General features: G+C 43.2%; 1 protein-coding gene across 1 annotated transcript; it reads left to right on the top strand.

The window, feature by feature from the left end:
* Positions 1–1,123: 1,123 nt before the first annotated feature.
* Positions 1,124–17,746, top strand: sfmbt1 (Scm like with four mbt domains 1). The gene is made up of 21 exons (XM_084022309.1): positions 1,124–1,207; positions 5,289–5,342; positions 5,435–5,523; positions 5,953–6,196; positions 7,267–7,355; positions 8,569–8,821; positions 9,791–9,888; positions 10,069–10,170; positions 10,384–10,543; positions 10,716–10,798; positions 11,551–11,677; positions 12,209–12,322; positions 12,488–12,530; positions 12,633–12,700; positions 12,824–12,963; positions 13,673–13,782; positions 14,074–14,249; positions 14,814–14,992; positions 15,081–15,302; positions 15,727–15,855; positions 16,019–17,746. Exons 2-21 carry the CDS (start codon positions 5,321–5,323, stop codon positions 16,157–16,159), a joined length of 2,589 nt encoding a protein of 862 aa, XP_083878435.1. The 5' UTR covers positions 1,124–1,207; positions 5,289–5,320; the 3' UTR covers positions 16,160–17,746.
* Positions 17,747–17,857: the final 111 nt, after the last annotated feature.

The following is a 17,857-nucleotide window of genomic DNA, read 5'->3' as shown; positions in this document are numbered from 1 at the left end:
TTTGTAGCCCACATTTATTGTCGGGTAATGCTTCCACCTCAACTGAATAATTTTTTTTCTTTTGTCATAATAGGCATCCGAAGGGATCGTCTATTGTGGAGGATTGTCTGAGGTAGCGTACATATAAATGGTCCAAGTGAGCGGCAAAAACCTGTTTCAGGCTCTTTCTGGCTCATATAAACGCTTTCCAAAACGAGAAACACGCTGATTTAATAAATAAATCGCACATATACTGCAAAAATAGGAGGACTTTGAGCATCGCACTCACAGTGTCAAGGCATATTTCCAGCAGTTTCTCCCGCCCTCTCCTCCAAAAAACCCGACTTGATATCCTTGTGCAGCAGAAGTACCGAAGCAGCAATGCCGGGATTGCATCCAGTCATTATGATAGGGCGTTATTGTGATTTATTTGAAAAAGTAATTGCCCATTCAGCCTTTTATTGCGCGTCGTGGGGCTATTTTTACTTACTTCAAAAAGATTATAGTGAATGAAAATGAAGCAACTCGAGGTCACCTTCAATAAGACAATCTATAGACTACTTAATTACAGAACGAATTGCTTTTTCGTGTCAAAAAAAACGAAAGTGGGTCGATTATATGTGCAATTAATTCTAGCTCAACCATGAAGTAAGTGTTGATTCCGTCGGGGATAAAAGCCTATTTGACGACTGGACAGGTTAACCATCGTGTATTTGGGATAATTAAAGCACACGGAAATAACTGCTTTATTCCGTTTATTTTATTTTGTGTTTTTTTTTATTTATGTTTTGTTCTTGATTCTGATTGTGTGATATTTCATTGTGTGTGTGTGTGTGTGTGTGTGTGTGTGTGTATGTGTGTGTGTGTGTGTGTGTGTGTGAAGATGGAAGTCAGCGTGATGTAGCCGGGCTCAAAGGCATATAGGCGGCAGAACATGCGCAGTGGACGTTTGTGCCATATTGGAATGAGGTCGTGAACGAGAAGCGCGTCAAGCTGGCGACACGCCGCCGGGGGCTACACCGGAAGTGTCGCCATTTAACCCTCGACACTAAAAGAACCGCGGTTGCCTTGACGACAGCTGCACCTCCCCTTACTCGCGTAGCCGTTTTATTGTGAAACGTCCGACCGGCGCTCTCTGCTTTCATTCACGTCCGCTTCACGTTGCTGCGAGCAGAGCAGGCGGAGAGGAACGGCATCTAAAAAAGCGACTTGGAAAAACTACTTAGCGGTAAGAGGCCAATTTTGCGACTAAATATTCACGTGCTCCGTGTTGTTGGCGACGCGTCCCTACGCGTGTTTCGCACCGAGGCGGCGCGTCCGTCTTTTTTCCCGTCTCTCAAAAAGACGAGTCGGCTTCGGTCGAGTGTAAGCGCCCTTATTGCTCGTCAGCCTGGTCTTATTGCTCGAACCGTGACGTCCAGTAACTTGACACAGGCGGCTGTGCCATGTGAGTCGCTGCACGTCCGGGGAGCACATTTAATAATCCCCCCCCTCGGGGTCCGTGTTCGTCCCGGTCTGCTCGGCGTGAAAGTTGGACGGTCTCTCGCTGCAAAGCCACCGTGTTAATGGCCCATCTCTCTCCCTGAAGGCTGCTGCGGCTCGTCTTTTACGAGCAGCGCGATCTCCAGCTATAGTTTCACTTCGAGGCTCGGCGTGGACACCACCACCACCACCCCCCCGGTGATCTGCCCTCCGATATCTGTGTGTTTGTGCGGTCGCAGCCCTTACATAATGACCGTTTGCACGACGTTTTTTTTTTTTTTTTTTCCTGCGTGGCTCTCGGCAAACCGCTAAAACCAACTCGTTCGTTTTGTGAACGCTGCTCGCTTTTGGCGTGCTTTCTGCAGCTGGCGACCGGGAGGATGCTCCGACGGTTGTCGGGTTATTGTTGTTGGTTGTTGTCATTGCCCCGCGTTGACTTATTGCTTTATTGCAAGCTATTTTTCGTATGGCGCTTAACTTCCCTATTGTGCAACTTGAGCGGTCCGCCGGCAGCGCCGCTCCGGCTGACGTGCCGCTATGCGATGGAAACGAGCAACATGCTCTCTGAATGAAGCCCCCTCGTTGTTGATGCTCGCTGGTCTTCTCTTTTTTTTTATCCTGCTTGCTGTTAAGGTCTAACACGTCAGTTTGACATAATGAGAGATCAGTTTGATGGAGCAGGCCGGCAAACTACGAGCAACCCTTTGTTGGCAACCATAGCGTCCACATTAATGCTCTTTTGGTTCTTTGAAGTAAACAATGAACAAATGAACCGTGGCAGGTGTCTTCAAGGAACCTCCTACTCTAGTTATGACAACATTGAGAATCCAATGTGTGTGCAGCCAATAACCAACCTACCACAACTTTGTTACCATCATTTTTAAAGAGTAATTTCACCAAACTATCCAAAAATGGTTGGTTCTATGATGTCCAACTAATACACCAACAGGCGAGGTTCATTGTAACCAGTTTCCATTGGAGCTACTTTCTAATCCATACATATTTCCTGTGACAATCATTCAGTGTTAGAGTTTGGGAGATGGAAGTGTCTCCGTTGATTTGTTAAAAGTACATTTAACACCACGAACACAATTCCAATCCATTCTGTTTTTATTCGGGCAAAGGCAGAAATTTCAGAGACTGATATGTCAAAAACTTGGCGCCATAAAACCAGAAATAATTGCATTCCTATATAGCACTACAGGAAAGTGAGTGGAAAAACGTTTTTCGTCCTCCATTGTAATGAACTTTTAACCTTTTTTAGTGACACATTCATAACACACAGACCATGGCATAAAACCAATACAAATAATAATTAGAAAAACAAACAAGTGTTCTAATGGGGAAAGGGTTTTGTGTGAGTGCATACTAATTTTCCACTACGTTAAATGCTGGTAATCCACAGATGCCTTTTAAATAGTGTGAGGGGAAATGTTTAAGCACATTTAATTTCTCTGCACTGAAATGCTTAGAATGGGTTAAATGCGGAGATCGGATTTAATGCTTGTACTTATGTTGATTGAAATTACGCTTTGTTTCAAGTTTATTGAAAGCTAACTTTTAGTGTTATTTCCTTCAGAAGCCATATGTGTGAACGTGTATTTTGTCAGATTGCATTTCCCAGCCAGGGACCTCCGAGGTTCAGGAAGGCCTGTTTAGAAATGCTCACTGCGTGCTAAGTGCAGATCAGAATGTGATTCAGTAAGTGCTTGAGAAGAGGATGCAGTGTGGATCTCGATTGTCTGCCAGTGCTTGTGTGTGTGTGCGTGGGCATTTGGCCCTTTCTCTTTCAGGTTCAGTCAGAGTCGGGGGTTTCATATGCCGTATATATGAAACGGGGGAAGGTTTTTTTCTTCCTGTCTGTCTGTACAAGCCAAAGCTGTGCTGTTCTGCAAAGTTTAAACGCTGCAAAAACCTAAAGCTTAGGCGGAGCAAATATTGAAAGCTCGCCTTCGGAATCTTCAGATTATAGTTCTCTGAAGTTCATAGAAAAGCCATGGGATCGATTGTGTAGGAAAGTCAATACAGAATCAATTTAAAATACCGCCATTAATTCAGAATCAGATGTGAAAATACAGCCTCTCAACTAGAGCCCGACCGATAAAGGATTTTGAAGGCCGATACCGATCCAAATGTTTGTTGATTTCAAAATCCGATATATCGGCCGATATTTTTTCTTTAATTTCAGAACTGCGTAACAAAACATTAACAGATTTCCCTAACATTAGTTATTTGTAGTTATTTATGAGTCTTCACTAAAATAATATGATAATGCAGTTTAAAAAAAACTTTTTTTATGTTATTGTCACAACGGAACAGAAGGAACATCAAAATATATTAAAGTTCTGATAAATAAAATGTATAAAAATACAAACTTAAGATATAAAACTTAAAGTCCTTTGAACAAAAACACAATAACAACAACAACCAAACACAAAGTTACCCGTATTAAAAGACTTGGTAAGCTTCATAAATATAACTTCGAACAAGACTGGAGACAAATTCTGTTAAGTTCTATGAGGGTGTTTTCGTATTCATTTATCGGCCATTATAAATGCCGATACCGATAGTTTGGAAAATGCCGATATATCGGTCGGGCTCTACTCTCAACTTTAGGCCTGTATCTCTACTCCTGTCTCCTCTGCTCTTTTTTTCCCTCCACTCTCATGTCAGGGCTGTGACCCCCCGGGACAATAAGGCCCTCTGGTGTGTATGTCAGAGGGAGGGGTGGAAAGACGGAGAGAGTCTGGGGCAGGGTCGCGGGTGAAAGGTGGCGCTGATCCCGGTGGAGCACGGGGGTCGCCGTGGCAGCCCGGCCGTCAGCGGGAGGGGGGGGCGGGGGTCCTGACGGCGGTCCTGGTTTTAATAGAGACGTCAGACGTGACAAAGACGGACTTGACAGGCCGTCTGAATGGAGCTGCCATGACAGAGCAGCTATCCTCAGCATCCCATACAGCGCTCTCTCCACTGTCGTCACGCCCAGTGCTCCCTTCTGTCTCATTCATGCCATCTCTCTTGTTGCATTAACTTATTTCATCTGCTTTTCACAATGGCCCTGGGTCAGTTTGATGTGTCACAGCTCGATGTGCGTGTGTGTGTCGAGGCTACTGTTTTGAAATGTTCAAGTCTGAGCAGGAAAATCTATATGATTATGGTTAAAAAAAAAAAAAAAATGCGAGCCCAAATGAGTTTCACAAGTAGAGGTGGAGCTGGATGAGATTAGCATAGTTTAATATATTTCCCGATCACGCACCATCTGGTGCGTTACTTAGTTAGGTGGTAGCCTGTGCCACCCCAATGAATGGCAAATGTGCAGCATGTAATATGTGATTTTATTCATCACCACCACTCTCCTGTTTTGTATCGATTGAGTCCAGCACCAGATAGAAGCACTTGAATATTGATATAGTAACTTAACCAGCTCTATTATCGAGGCCTCTGAAAATCCAAACGCATGCAATTTCATTACATATTTTGGTTCTGAAACAGGGTTTATGAATTAAGGTTGTTGAATTTAGTCCTTTTAATGATGTGTTTGAATTTTGACTCATAATATTTTTTATTATCTCTAGCCTTTTGCTGACACATTGCATGCTGATAGATACCATGTGTCTGCCAGCTCCTTTGAGTCACTTTTTGCTCACACAGTTTGGCTTGTGAGCTGCTGAGTGCGCTGGTACAAGCCAACAGTATCTGCCTCATTAATCTGGTAGTTTTTTGAAAATGGTATCAAGTTCAGAATATTTAGTGATGTCAAGATCTACGGATTGCGTTTTGAATTATTTACTCTGGCTGGATAATAAACCTTCTCCTCTGTTCCTCCTCAGAGCTCCTAGTCTTGGCCTTGAGGGGGCACAGCATGAGTCAGTTGCTGGAGTCTGGTAAGAACTACTTCTTTGTGAACAGCAGCTTGAACTAAGTAGGATAATATGTTATGTTGTATGAGAAATGTGTGTGTGTGTTTGTGTTTCAGACTCTGGTCAGGATGTGTCTGACTTTAGCTGGGATGACTACCTGGAGGAGACCGGAGCCGTGTCCGTGCCCCATCACGCCTTCAAACATGTGGGTGCTGACAACCTTCACAGCTAACACACGTAGCAGGATAAGCCTGTGCCAGCTATTCCTTATCCATTAATGAACATCTGTGTGAAGTTCTGCAGACACGCGAGTTAGTTCCAAACTAAACTGTGTTAAATCTGATAGTTTGACTCGGGCCTATGGATGGATCAGCTAGTCAAGCCCCTAAAACATCTGTAGACGTCATAAAGCAATCAACAGCATGAACACAGTAGTAACAAAGCTTGTATAATAATAATCATAATAATAATCCTTTTCACACATAAAACTCCTGCTGGCAGGTAGAGTTACTTGGAATAAAAGCCAAGTACAGCCTTGAATAAAAGTCGTCTTTTCTCATCTTTGTGGTCTTTTGTAAGTTATTTTTGTGTAACCAGATGGCAAACAAAAATAACCAATATCGCTTTGTCTCAGGTGGACCAGGGCCTGCAGACCGGACTGGCTCCCGGCATGAAGCTGGAGGTATGCGTGCGCTCAGAGGCCGACGGTCCTTACTGGGTGGCCAACATCATCACCACGTGTGGCCAGCTGCTGCTGCTGCGCTATGAGGGAGACCAGGATGACCGGCGTGCAGACTTCTGGTGTGACTTAATGACGGCAGACCTCCACCCGCTGGGCTGGAGCCGCCAGCACGGGAAGACAATGAGGGCCCCCGAGGGTGAGGCATGGCCGTTATGGTGTTGGTTGTGATTGAACATAGTGATCCATGGTGTCGGTCTTTCCTGTAGGGCTGAGTGAGTATATATAACATTGGTCAGATATTACGGTTATTATTCATATTATGTTTATACATCTCTAGTGTGACTTTAGTGCTTCCAGTCAGTTTTCCCCCCATCTTTGTTTTTATTTTAGTGCTTCAGGGATAGGTGAGCAGTGGAGGGAGCACATGTTTTTATTATACCGTGTACACGTTGTCAAAATACTATTTAATGGTCAAACTCAGCTAAGTAATTCTCCTTTTGTTGTTTTGTTCAGCATAGCAAGAAGGTGCAATCAATTCCTCAGTATCCCCATACAATCCAGATATCTGAGCATGTTGAGGAAATATTATGAAGAAAATGTTCAGCTTGTGATGGAAAAAGTATTTTCTGGCGGAAAAAGCACTAAATCCCAGCATTTCAACAAAAAACCATTCTGAGCACCTTTTTTTGTTTCTATGACAACAACATCTTGACAACACATCACCACTCTACCCACCATTGTATGATAGAATAGGATCACCCCTTTGCTTTTATTATCCACTGGGCTACTTTCTATTGGTTTTTTTTAGCTCATGCTTTGTATGGGCGAGCTTGTCTCCACTCAGCTGTAACATTTAAGCAAGGAGAACGATAAAAAGCACAGCACTCACCAGCAAGATTCAGCGTCCGCCTGGCCAATCTGCTCCCACAAATGGGCTTTCGGGGCTTTTCTGTGATTGTGTCTTTCTGACATATAAAGCTCAGGAGAGACAAAATAAGCTTCTCCGCCATTTCATTATTGACGTCATGGGCGCTTTTCTGAAAAGTTCTGAAGAGCACAAAGAAAGCAGCACGCTCGGAAAACATTCGCTCGCAGAAAAGACACTTTGTGGACAAAGGCCCTTAAATGTATCATCTTTGCATTAATTCCAGTATTCATTCTTATTTTAAGGCTGATGCTGTGCTTCAGGGGGACTAAGTGTGTCATCCTGTTTGGTTAATAAAGCTTGTTTGGTTAATAAACTCTTTATGTTCATGTTCACCTCAGGTGTGCGTGAGAAGCACCAGGACTGGGAGGCTCTGCTGGAAAAGGCCCTGGCTGAGGAGTGTAGCGCGCCTGCCAGCCTGCTGGAATTGGTAAGGCAGGGGAACGCAGCAGCTGTCCTGTCTGTGCCAAGAACCATCTCCTGTCTGTACTCCCCTGATTAATCTGACGACTATAAGCCTGTATTTAAAACTGCTGAGGTTGTCATAATAAATTCGGACTTCCCCCATAACTGTTTAAGTGGCGAGGCAAGCCTGCTAAATACAATTAGGGAAACACCAAAATACATAATGGAAGCTAGGTTTATCCTTGCCGTAGTGAAACCGGCTCGAGCTGCTTTACCAGAATATTACATCATCACGGCTTGTGCGTCCAGCGTGAAGGCTCTTGGTCGCGTACCTTTGAATTTATGTCATGAGACACTTGCTGTGCGCACGTTTGGGGCTTTTCAGACATGACAGTCACAAATGGTTTACGTGACAAAAGCGCTGTGAATCTGTTAGAGAGACTGACGGTTGTTTTTTGCATGCTTTGGGAACAGGACCTCCTTTAAAAAAAAAAATCTACATTTGAACAAATATTTTGCCAGCCAAATCAAACAGGATATTCATCCTTTGTTTCATAATAATACATTTGATCATTTACTCGGTTCTTTACAGGGCAAATATATGGGCCTTAAAGTATGTCCACAAATATGAGGTTTCTTAATTGCAATTCCTCCTCGGCATCCTCTGCATCTTGTTTATGTTGTTTTGCTGGTAAAACTCATTGACTTCTTGTTTCTTTACTGTATATGTTGTTTTCCCTCTGGCAGTTTGGAGAATATTGCAATGAACAGTGTGCATGTTCATACAGTACATCACGCGATGATCAGAATAGTACAATTTTGACTCTGCGGTCACAATAGTGTACATTTTAAACAGTAAGCATTTTCAGTACTTGGTATGGCATGTTGATTTGGCATCACACCCAAAATGCCCATTTGAATAGAATTTTGTAGCTATTTTTAAGTCTTGCATTTATAAAAAGGGAAGTCAACAGAAACCAAGGCTGTAAGCTTTTGTTAAGAGCTCCGAGGTTGTGCTGCCGACAGCACATTTGCTGTAGGAACAGCCTGTGAAATTCTTTAGAGCTATTAGTTAGCTTTCAGTGACTCGACTGTGCTGCAGTTCTGCCACTTAGTCATGCAGTGCATTCTCTCCCAGTGCAAATTCCTCACCTTGCCTAGGCGTGTGTTCATTTGTGTTTGTGTAAGTGCGTGAATGTGCTCTCAGCTTCTCATTTACCATCCCTAACCCCCCCCAGCCCCAGCGTGGTCGAGACCCTGTCGAGCTCCTGTCTGCGGGCTGCTACGTGGAGCTCCAGGACAGTGATGATCTGGGGTTTGCCTGGGCTGCTGAGGTGGAGGAGAACGTCGGAGGAAGGCTGAAGCTGCGTCTACTAGGCACCGAGGGCCTCCCCGACACGCCCACAACCCTCTGGCTCTTTTACCTCCATCCACGCCTCCACCCACCCGGCTGGGCCAAAGAGCATGGCTGCACCCTCAGGCCTCCCTCAGGTCAGTTGTAATGACATCATGGGGCATATTTTACATCTACAAACAAAATGAAGTAAGGAAGTGAGAAAACATGAAATGTCTAGATCTTGAGGTTTACTGCCAAAGCAGACGTAAGTAACGGTTTCACATGGCAATCATACACTGGCTGCATGTCCAATTATATAGAATAATCCTGTGATTACCTGTGACACGGTTTCATTTTTATAGAATATTTGAACCAATATTCTTTATGTAAGAGTATCAGTCGATCTTGAAATTGATTTTCTTTGCAGGATTACATAGACGAATGTGTTCAGGGCCACAATCTGCTAATGCTCTTCAAGTGAATAAAGTTTGTTAATATGCAAGATGTAAGAAACACTGGAGGCCATTCTCTCTATTGACACAGCTGATATGCCTTCTGGTACCACTACAGCTAAAGCCTTATTGATATTTAATGCCAGGCTTTTATCACACCCGGATACCTTCATTTTGCAAAATGTAGTGAAGATAGTGAGCAGTAGGCGTGCATAAAGCTGGTTTGGAAAAATATAGAAGTAATATAAGCCTTTTCCAAGTCATGTATTTTATAATTTCCTAAAATAATAGGGAATATATAATGGTTTTTTTATGTCGTTAAAGGTAACAACCAAAGTTCAGTCTTATTAATTCTGCATATCATCTTGTTTATAAGGTGTCTGGAACCATGTGCAGCGTGATAAGAAGTTAATGGGTTTTATGGAGCCCAAATATTTATTTTTTAATTTTTTGCTTGTTAAATTAATTGTTTGGTCCTAATTAGAGGTCCAGAGCAAAGAATTAGCAACGCAGATAGTAGGTTAATTTATTCAAATAACAAAGTGTGCAGTGTAAAACGAATTCATATGTGAATGTTTATGCTTTTCATTAAAAAGCGCATTGATAATAAAGTGATAGCCTCGTAATTAGGGCGTCGGGTTTTACTGATTTGTGTGTGTTTGTGTGTTTCAGACTTGTTGTCCCTGCGGACGGAGAAAGAGTGGGAGGAGGTGAGACAGAGGATCAGTAACCTGCCTCAGGATGAAGCTCTGACTGCCGAGCTCAGCAAGGTACGGACAACTATGCTCTTAGTTGTTCATACTGGCCCAAACGCATCACTGCCTCTTGCTTATCCACTGGTTAAGATTTTAAAATGATACATCAAGCAAAGAGTTGTGACGTTCTCCTCTAAATGTAATCCTAAAACTAAGAACCGAGCTTTTGAAAATGACTTGTGTTGTCTGTGTCAGGACCAGCCTCCCATCGCTGCTCATTGTTTCAAGGAAGGAATGAAACTGGAGGCCGTTGATCCTGCTGCTCCTATTTCCATCAGGCCTGCTACTGTCACCAAGGTAAACCATTTCCCTACCAAATCTGTCCCTCCTGTGCTGCAGTGTTTGTCTCTTGTTTGCTGCGTATCGGCCTTAGTTGTTCTTGCTTTCTGTCGTTGTCGTCTTTAATCAGTACAGTCTAGGCGAGCTCCTTAACTTGAAACCGTTTCTAGTGTGACAGCTGTCCATTAAGAATGCCTGACGTGTCCTAAATTGACCTCCTCTCATCTTCAGGTGTTCAATGAGCAGTACTTCCTCGTGAAGATGGATGACCTTTGTGGTCTTGAGGAGTCGGAGGGTGCTGGGAGGTCCTTTCTGTGTCACAGAGACAGTCCAGGGATCTTCCCTACTCAGTGGAGCCTCAAAAATGGAGTGACTCTCAGCCCCCCACCAGGTTTGCTCTGTCAAATGTCTTTTTAGGACAACTATCAGTTATCAGTGATATCAGAAAATAACGAATGGCTTGCTTCCCCCCCCCTCTCTCTCTTTCTCTGTGTCTTTGTTTGTTTTGTGATCTGCCCTTTGTCCATTCCTTCTCCCTTCTTTATTTATTCTACCGTGTGCAGGATACCAGGGTGCGGACTTTGACTGGGCAGATTACCTGAAACAGTGTGAGGCTGAGGCAGCTCCTCAACATTGCTTCCCGACAGTAAGTTAACCTCTGTTTGACCTTTGACACAGAGTTCACACTGGTGGGGCTTCCGTGTCGAGGCTCGTCTCATGTCCAGCACCGCACGTACAAACCCGACAGCTGGTCAGACACGTGACATTCGTCGCTCAGTGAAAGCTACTGAGCTGTTAACCGGCTCCCAGTGCATTTTGTTCTCCTCAGCCGGTCGTGGTCAAAATGACAGTTAAATGTGAAAGTTTAGGTTACTGTCATTATATCGCTGTTGCTTGGAGGCTGCATGACATCTGTGCTATAATGCATTGTGCCTGCGTGAATGAATAACACGTTGATCACCACTCACAAGCTGTCAGGCTGAAAGCCTCCTTCCTATGACTTGGATTGTATTATCCAAGCAGCTACTGTAGAGCTCTATTTAAATTGAATATGATGAAGACAGAGTGAGTTGGCAGTATTCCTCTGAAAGCATTGTACTATTGCAGCCTATAAGATCTCATGATCACTTGCTTGTATCATGGATGGGTTTGGTGCAGAGAGGGGGGGGGGGCATGTTGAACATTGCTCATATTAATGCTATAATACTCTGCAGCAGACAAGTGAGCTTGTCAGTGCTGTTTGCAGCCATTGTTAAAATGGCATTATACTATGGAAAAAATACATTTTGCAGTCACAATATGACAGACTGAAGGAAATGAGATTTTGCCCATTTGACAGAGCCTAGCTTAGCATAAACCTCTCTCACACAGTTTTGTCCCCGTCTGTTTTCCTGCCAGGAGCAGTGTGACCACAGCTTCAAAGAGGCCATGAAACTGGAGGCTATCAACCTGCTTTCACCTGAGAACATTCATGTGGCAACTGTCACCAAGGTCAAAGGGCAATACATTTGGCTCTGCCTGGAAGGTGAGAGGGGGAACTTAAAGAATGTGTGTTATAGTGAAGTAGAAGAGCTGTATAATAATAGGTTTTCAAGGTATTTAAGGTGTGGAAACATGGTTTTACAAATGAGATCTGCAGATTTGCATTCATGTGTCACTAGATGTTTTGTCACAGATTAATCTTCACGTGACAGTAAATCATTTGAAACATTTATTTACCCCATATTCTCACACGCACAAAATTACTTACTATACAATGTAAGAGTGTGTGTTGCCTTTGCACATTTAAAAGAGGGTAATATGGGTTTAAAACAAGTAGAAGAAGAACCTAAAAGTTGAATTAAATTGTGATGCATCTGTTTGATTATAAACGATAGCTCATGTCACAGTTGATTACTTTTCAAAACATGACATAATATACAATGTAAGGTACAGTGTAAGGAGTCGATTCCAGTGGCTGTAGCTGAACCCACCCATGGGTACCACCCTTACCCAGGGTCAGAATGTAGTCTGTGATCTCTCTAGCGCTGCTCACTGTCGCCACTTGTTTGTACAGGACTGAAGCAGCCCATGCCAGAGCTGATCGTCCACGTGGACTCCCTCGACATCTTCCCTGTCAGCTGGTGCGAGACGAACGGCTATCCTCTTGTCTACCCCATCAAACCCTCAGGTACACAAACACCAGGCCTCATAATGGACGTCACACATCTGCCTTAACGAGATTGTTTCTAATGCTGTAACAAACACAATACGATCCTTTTTTCTTTTGTATTGACCTCGAATTTAGTGGCATAATGTAAATGGTGTGATTGGGAACACTGTCCTTGTGTTTCAGTTGAAAAAGAGAGGAAGATTGCTGTGGTGCAGCCTGAGAAACAGTGAGTATAAGAGGAAGGGTGGGGGTGTTGACTGCCTTGTTGGTTTGAATGGATTGAGTCATATCGCCTTTGACATCTGACTACATTTTCAATACTTTACAGCCGAATTCCACCAAAGTCATCCTCGCCTGACGCTGTCAGGCAGCACATGGCCCACCATTCAGAGACAGGTGAGTCTGAATGTCTCAGGTTCCCATTGAAGGGTTCCAAACTGCGATGTGTCCGGTCTACTGACTGTCTGTGTAGTCTGTGGTTGTTTCATCATTTGTATCTCACGTTGTTTCCATGTGCAGGGCAGGGGAACGGGAAATACTGCTGTCCCAAGATCTACTTCAACCACCGCTGTTTCTCTGGGCCCTACCTTAACAAGGGACGCATCTCAGAGCTTCCTCAGTTCATCGGTCCTGGAAACTGTGTCCTGGTGCTCAAAGAGGTGAGGACGGCGAGTCTCGCTGTTTTCTGTATGAATAACACTAAATGCGCACCGTCACTCCTGAACCTGAATACAAAGAGGAAGGTTGATGATGTACACATTAGCAGCATGTCTCTATTCAATAGTGCTACCACTGTTGAATAGGTTGTCATGAAGTTTGGTACACACCGTCATGGTTACCAGAGGATGCATTGGAAGCTTTGAGGAACCCTTAGCTTTCCATACAGCATGAAGTCAAGTTTATAATTTGTCCAATTATTTGATTCATGACTAATTACCTGCAAAATTAATGTCATCAGCCTCAGTGGTAGCTTGTGTTTATGTTAGCATTTTAACACACCTAACTAAGATGGTGAACATGGTAAACAAACAAAAAAACTGCTAAACATCAGCATGTTAGCATTGTCACTGTGAGCATGTTAGCATGCTAAATTAAGCATTTAGCTTAAAGCACTGGCTAGCATAGCTGTAGACTTACTTTTATAATTGTTCAACTAGTTGTGATTAATTTCAATATTTCAAACAAATAAATGAAGTCATGTTGAAAATGACTGATATCTTCCATCTCACATAACGGTGTTGATACACATTTCCTACAAACCCTTTTGCAAAATGCTACACATAGCACCAATTACAGAATAAAAGAGATAACCCTCCAACCTATAGATAACCTGTAAGCGTTGTGATTTTCTGCATGTCGTTCATCCAGGTTTTGAGTCTGCTGATAAACTCGGCATACAAGCCGAGCCGTGTGCTGAGAGAACTGCAGCTGGACCAGGAGAGCCGCTGGCAAGGCCACGGAGAGACTCTTAAAGCCAAGTGAGGGGAAGGGAAAATTTTATCTTCAACTCAAAATACTAGTAGGAGTGTTCACAGCTGGCCTTTTTTAGGATACGTGCTACTGGATTAAACATGTAGTTGAATGCACAAGTGGAAATAAACATTTGCTTCATTAAAGCAATTATTTAGCCAACAAGAGCTTCTGAGACCTTGCTGATCTTTGCAACCTTGTCAGATCTTAAGTAGAGAGTAGAGTCGCATAAGTTTTAGTAATTACTTTTGAAAATGTCATTCTACGTATTTACTGTTGTACCTTGCTTTTCTTCAAAGGTACAAGGGAAAGAGTTACCGGGCCACTGTGGAAATAGTCCGAACTGCAGACCGCGTGGCAGACTTCTGCAGGAAAACCTGCAACAAGCTAGAGTGCTGCCCGAACCTGTTTGGGCCTCGCATGGTTCTGGAGCGCTGCTCGGAAAACTGCTCTGTCCTCACCAAGACCAAATACAGTAGGTTTACAGAACTAGATTAAAGATGTGGCTGCTTTCTTATCAAAACCATGAACATCACCTCTAATGGCTGTGACGGTTATAGCTTAGACATATTATTCAAACATCCTCAGTCAGTCATTAATTTGAAATTTTTCAGAAACCTTCATTTCTTTTTCCTTTGTGTTGCTCATGAATAGAAATGGGTAGATAAATGCCCCCTTAATGAATATGTGACTAAGAATACAATAACTTTCCACAGGCATTGAATGCATGGTTTGGTGAAAACGTGTGTCAGAGTTGGCCTCTTTCATCTCGCTGCACAGCACAAAGTCGTAAATGTGTTGTTCACTTGCTGCTGCACTGTAGCGTCGAGGTTAAAAAACTAATGCAATTTTATAGCAACAGACAAATGATCACACTTATGTTTTCATCTCACTCCAGACAGCACATATCCTCCACAGACATGCCTTTACAGCCTATTTAAAACCAGTTTGATAGATTAATATCCATCATCATCCATCATTGAAATCGCAGACATATCAAATGTGACATTTCACAATAAGCCTTATGTCTTGTCGCCAGCATATTACTGTGGAAAGAAGAAGAGTAAACGTGTCGGTCGGCCACCCGGGGGCCACTCTAACCTGGAGGGTGGAGTGAAGAGAAGAGGGAGGAGGAGGAAGAGGAGGAAGCAGCTTTTTGTGCATAAGAAGAGACGCTCCTCAGCCTCCGTGGACAACACGCCTGCTGGATCTCCACAGGTAACACTCATTTTCTTCACTCAGCATTATATGAAAGGTAGACTTCACTTGATTCCTTGCTAATGAGCGGTTTGTCTTTGGCTCACAGGGCAGTGGAGAGGAAGAGGATCTGGATGAAGATGACTCCCTGAGTGACTCTGGCTCTGAGCTGCAGGACGATCTCCAGGATGATTCTGAACAATCAGTTGGGAAGTCTCAGCCCACCACGCCGTCGCCGTCCCCACCGGCAACGCCCAGGCCCACGCGCCGACGCCGGAAACCCCGCTCGCCCTCATTCTCTGATGATGAGAACCGCCCTCCTTCACCAAAGGTAATGAAAGTCACCAAGAGTTTTAAAGTTCCTAGGTAACAATAGATACGGAAATGTTTTTAGGATATTTATCTTATGGTAAAGTTGACTTTTCAGTTTTTTAGGACTACAATAAAAAGTCTCACTAGTACAAAATTCATGATTTCATGCACATTTCCACCTCTCTGCCCCTGCCATCAAATACATCTTCCCTTTCCTGCCCAGTTTTGTGCTCAGCCATTTCCATAACGTTTTCAATCATGTTTTCACCGTGACCTGAACTTGCTCTAAACAGCTTACGAGGAAATCGACTGAACCAGTGTTTCTTTTATGAAATGTTCAGGGTCTGATACCCTTCTCCTCAGCATGAGCTGTGAGCCTTTCCACCTAAGCTGGGAGATCTCTCAGAGCCTCCGTCTGACTCAGCCTGTTTGTGTGTTTGTAGACCTCAAAGATTGAGCCTCCTCAGAAGTTGTGTTTAGACACCAGCCCCCTGGAGTGGAGCGTTACTGATGTGGTTCGCTTCATCAGGACCACCGACTGTGCACCTCTTGCACGGATTTTCTTAGATCAGGTAAGAAATACTCGGACTTAATGGCCACTCAGGATGAGAGCTCACTCAACTCCACTTCAATAAGAGCATTATACACTTGTATCCACGGTCACATATACACAACACTTAAGCAGCCATAACTAATTTCAGAAACTGCATCTGATGTGAATGTGTGCTTTCCTAGGAGATTGACGGACAGGCCCTCCTGCTGCTGAACCTCCCGACAGTGCAGGAGTGTATGGACCTGAAGCTGGGACCGGCCATCAAGCTGTGCCACCACATTGAGAGGGTCAAGCTGGCATTTTATCAGCAGTTTGCAACGTAGCTGATGAGGAATGAGCATGGACGTGACTACATACAATTCTGAGTAATAATCCTGTGAAAAACACTGTATTTTCCAATTTTTACTTTTCCAACACTGGACATCCTTCAAGCATCCTGCTTATGTCGCATGGTGTCAGAAAAACATGGACATGAGGTGGAAGAAGCATTATTTTCTGGTCGTTGAAAAAAGAACAAAGAAGAGCGACATAAACAGTTATGGGGCTCAATAGCAAAGAAACGGGGGAGGACTGAAAGACAGAAGAATTCAAGATACTTTGATGTCATGAATAAGTGTAAAGGCCTTTATTCATTTCAGGATTGGGGGGGGGGGAGCAAGCCACCATCAAGGATTCAATTCCACATTGTCTGTCTTCAGAGTGTCTTGGATTCTCCTCTTTTTATTTAAGTTTTATTTATGAGAATGACAGAGTGCCAGCGCTACAACTGGACATGTGTCCATTCAGGATCTCCAGCCTGCCCTGCTGTTTCTTAAAGGCGTATACCACTGAATCACAGTCAATCACTAGATTGTTTTGGTCTCTATTTGGTATCAGTCCGTCAACATTTGCTGGAGAAATGAGTTGGTGTTGCCTCATTATCTGCTGATTTTACACTGTAGTCTAATTTCTTTGAAAAGCAGTTCCAAAGTTTTAGTGCGGCTGAGGCTAAATGCAGTATATGACAGACGCTTACATTCAAGCACTTGAAAACAAATCCATTTCACTGCAAGAGCTCCAAGCTCTTCCTTGGAGCCTGTGTGTAAAGAGACTTGCTTACATTCCTTGAGATAATTTGGCCCAGTAATTAAGCAACGACAATAACGTCACACACAATTAAAAGTTGCATAGAATTGATATGGTTTAATGAAAAGCCAGGTATAATACTCGACTAGATATAGCGTTAATAACACCATTTGCAAATGTTATCCAGCTGAAATCAGATACAATCTGCTGAACAACAGATGTAAAGATGGCCTTCTCAAGAGATCAAATTGCTTCATTGTTCAAACTTCTTTGGTATGTAAGAGCAGTTTACATTGTGAGAACTCTAATGCAAGCACAAGCAAAACCAGTACTGTAATGTGGTATGCAAATACAACAGTGCATGTTTGTATATAGTGTGTATATAAAATCAAGTATCTTCTAGTGCAACAGGGTGATTAGAAAGAAGGAAAAAAAATCAAAAGCAATTAACTTTTATGTGTAAATCCCCTAAATACAGGCTATAGTATATTTGCACAGAATACACATAAACTTCCACATATGGGGTGAATGGTTCAACCTAATTCAACATTTGATTGTTTGAGCCATTTCATAACATTCAAGTCATTTTTAACAATTACCGTAATGATAAACGGCAGTTTTAAAGCAAGAAGATATTCTGAAAGTGCTTTTGTATATCAGTTTGTCCTCCTTTTTACCAGTTCTTGTAGTGTGATTTACAGTCATGTGCTTCATCTTGAGAGAGAGAAAAACTCCGTAGGTTCTTCGTTTACTAAATCGCTTGTAGTTTATTTTTTTTTTTTTTTTTTTTTTTTTAAATGGCTATTGAAAAAGAAAATACTGCAATTAAAACTGAACGAATTGTAGTCGGCTTCTGGCGTTTGTCACACATTAACCAGGATGCAGTGCGTGGCGAGGCTGGTCACGTGGGCCCGAGTCTGTCAACATGAGTGGGTACCGCTGGGCAGGGAAGCAGC

This window comes from Eutrigla gurnardus (assembly GCF_963514095.1).
Source record: "Eutrigla gurnardus genome assembly, chromosome: 2".
NCBI classification, from domain to species: Eukaryota; Metazoa; Chordata; class Actinopteri; order Perciformes; family Triglidae; genus Eutrigla; species Eutrigla gurnardus.
This window is presented reverse-complemented; position numbering and strand designations above follow the sequence as displayed.

What these genes read in the sequence shown, in the direction of transcription:
- sfmbt1 (XM_084022309.1), top strand. Translation starts at nt 5,321, where the DNA reads ATGAGTCAGTTGCTGGAGTCTG. An exon ending in CTGCCAGCCTGCTGGAATTG is followed by an intron (nt 7,356 to 8,568) that starts GTAAGGCAGGGG and finishes AACCCCCCCCAG; the next exon opens with CCCCAGCGTGGTCGAGACCC. An exon ending in CACGGATTTTCTTAGATCAG is followed by an intron (nt 15,856 to 16,018) that starts GTAAGAAATACT and finishes GTGCTTTCCTAG; the next exon opens with GAGATTGACGGACAGGCCCT.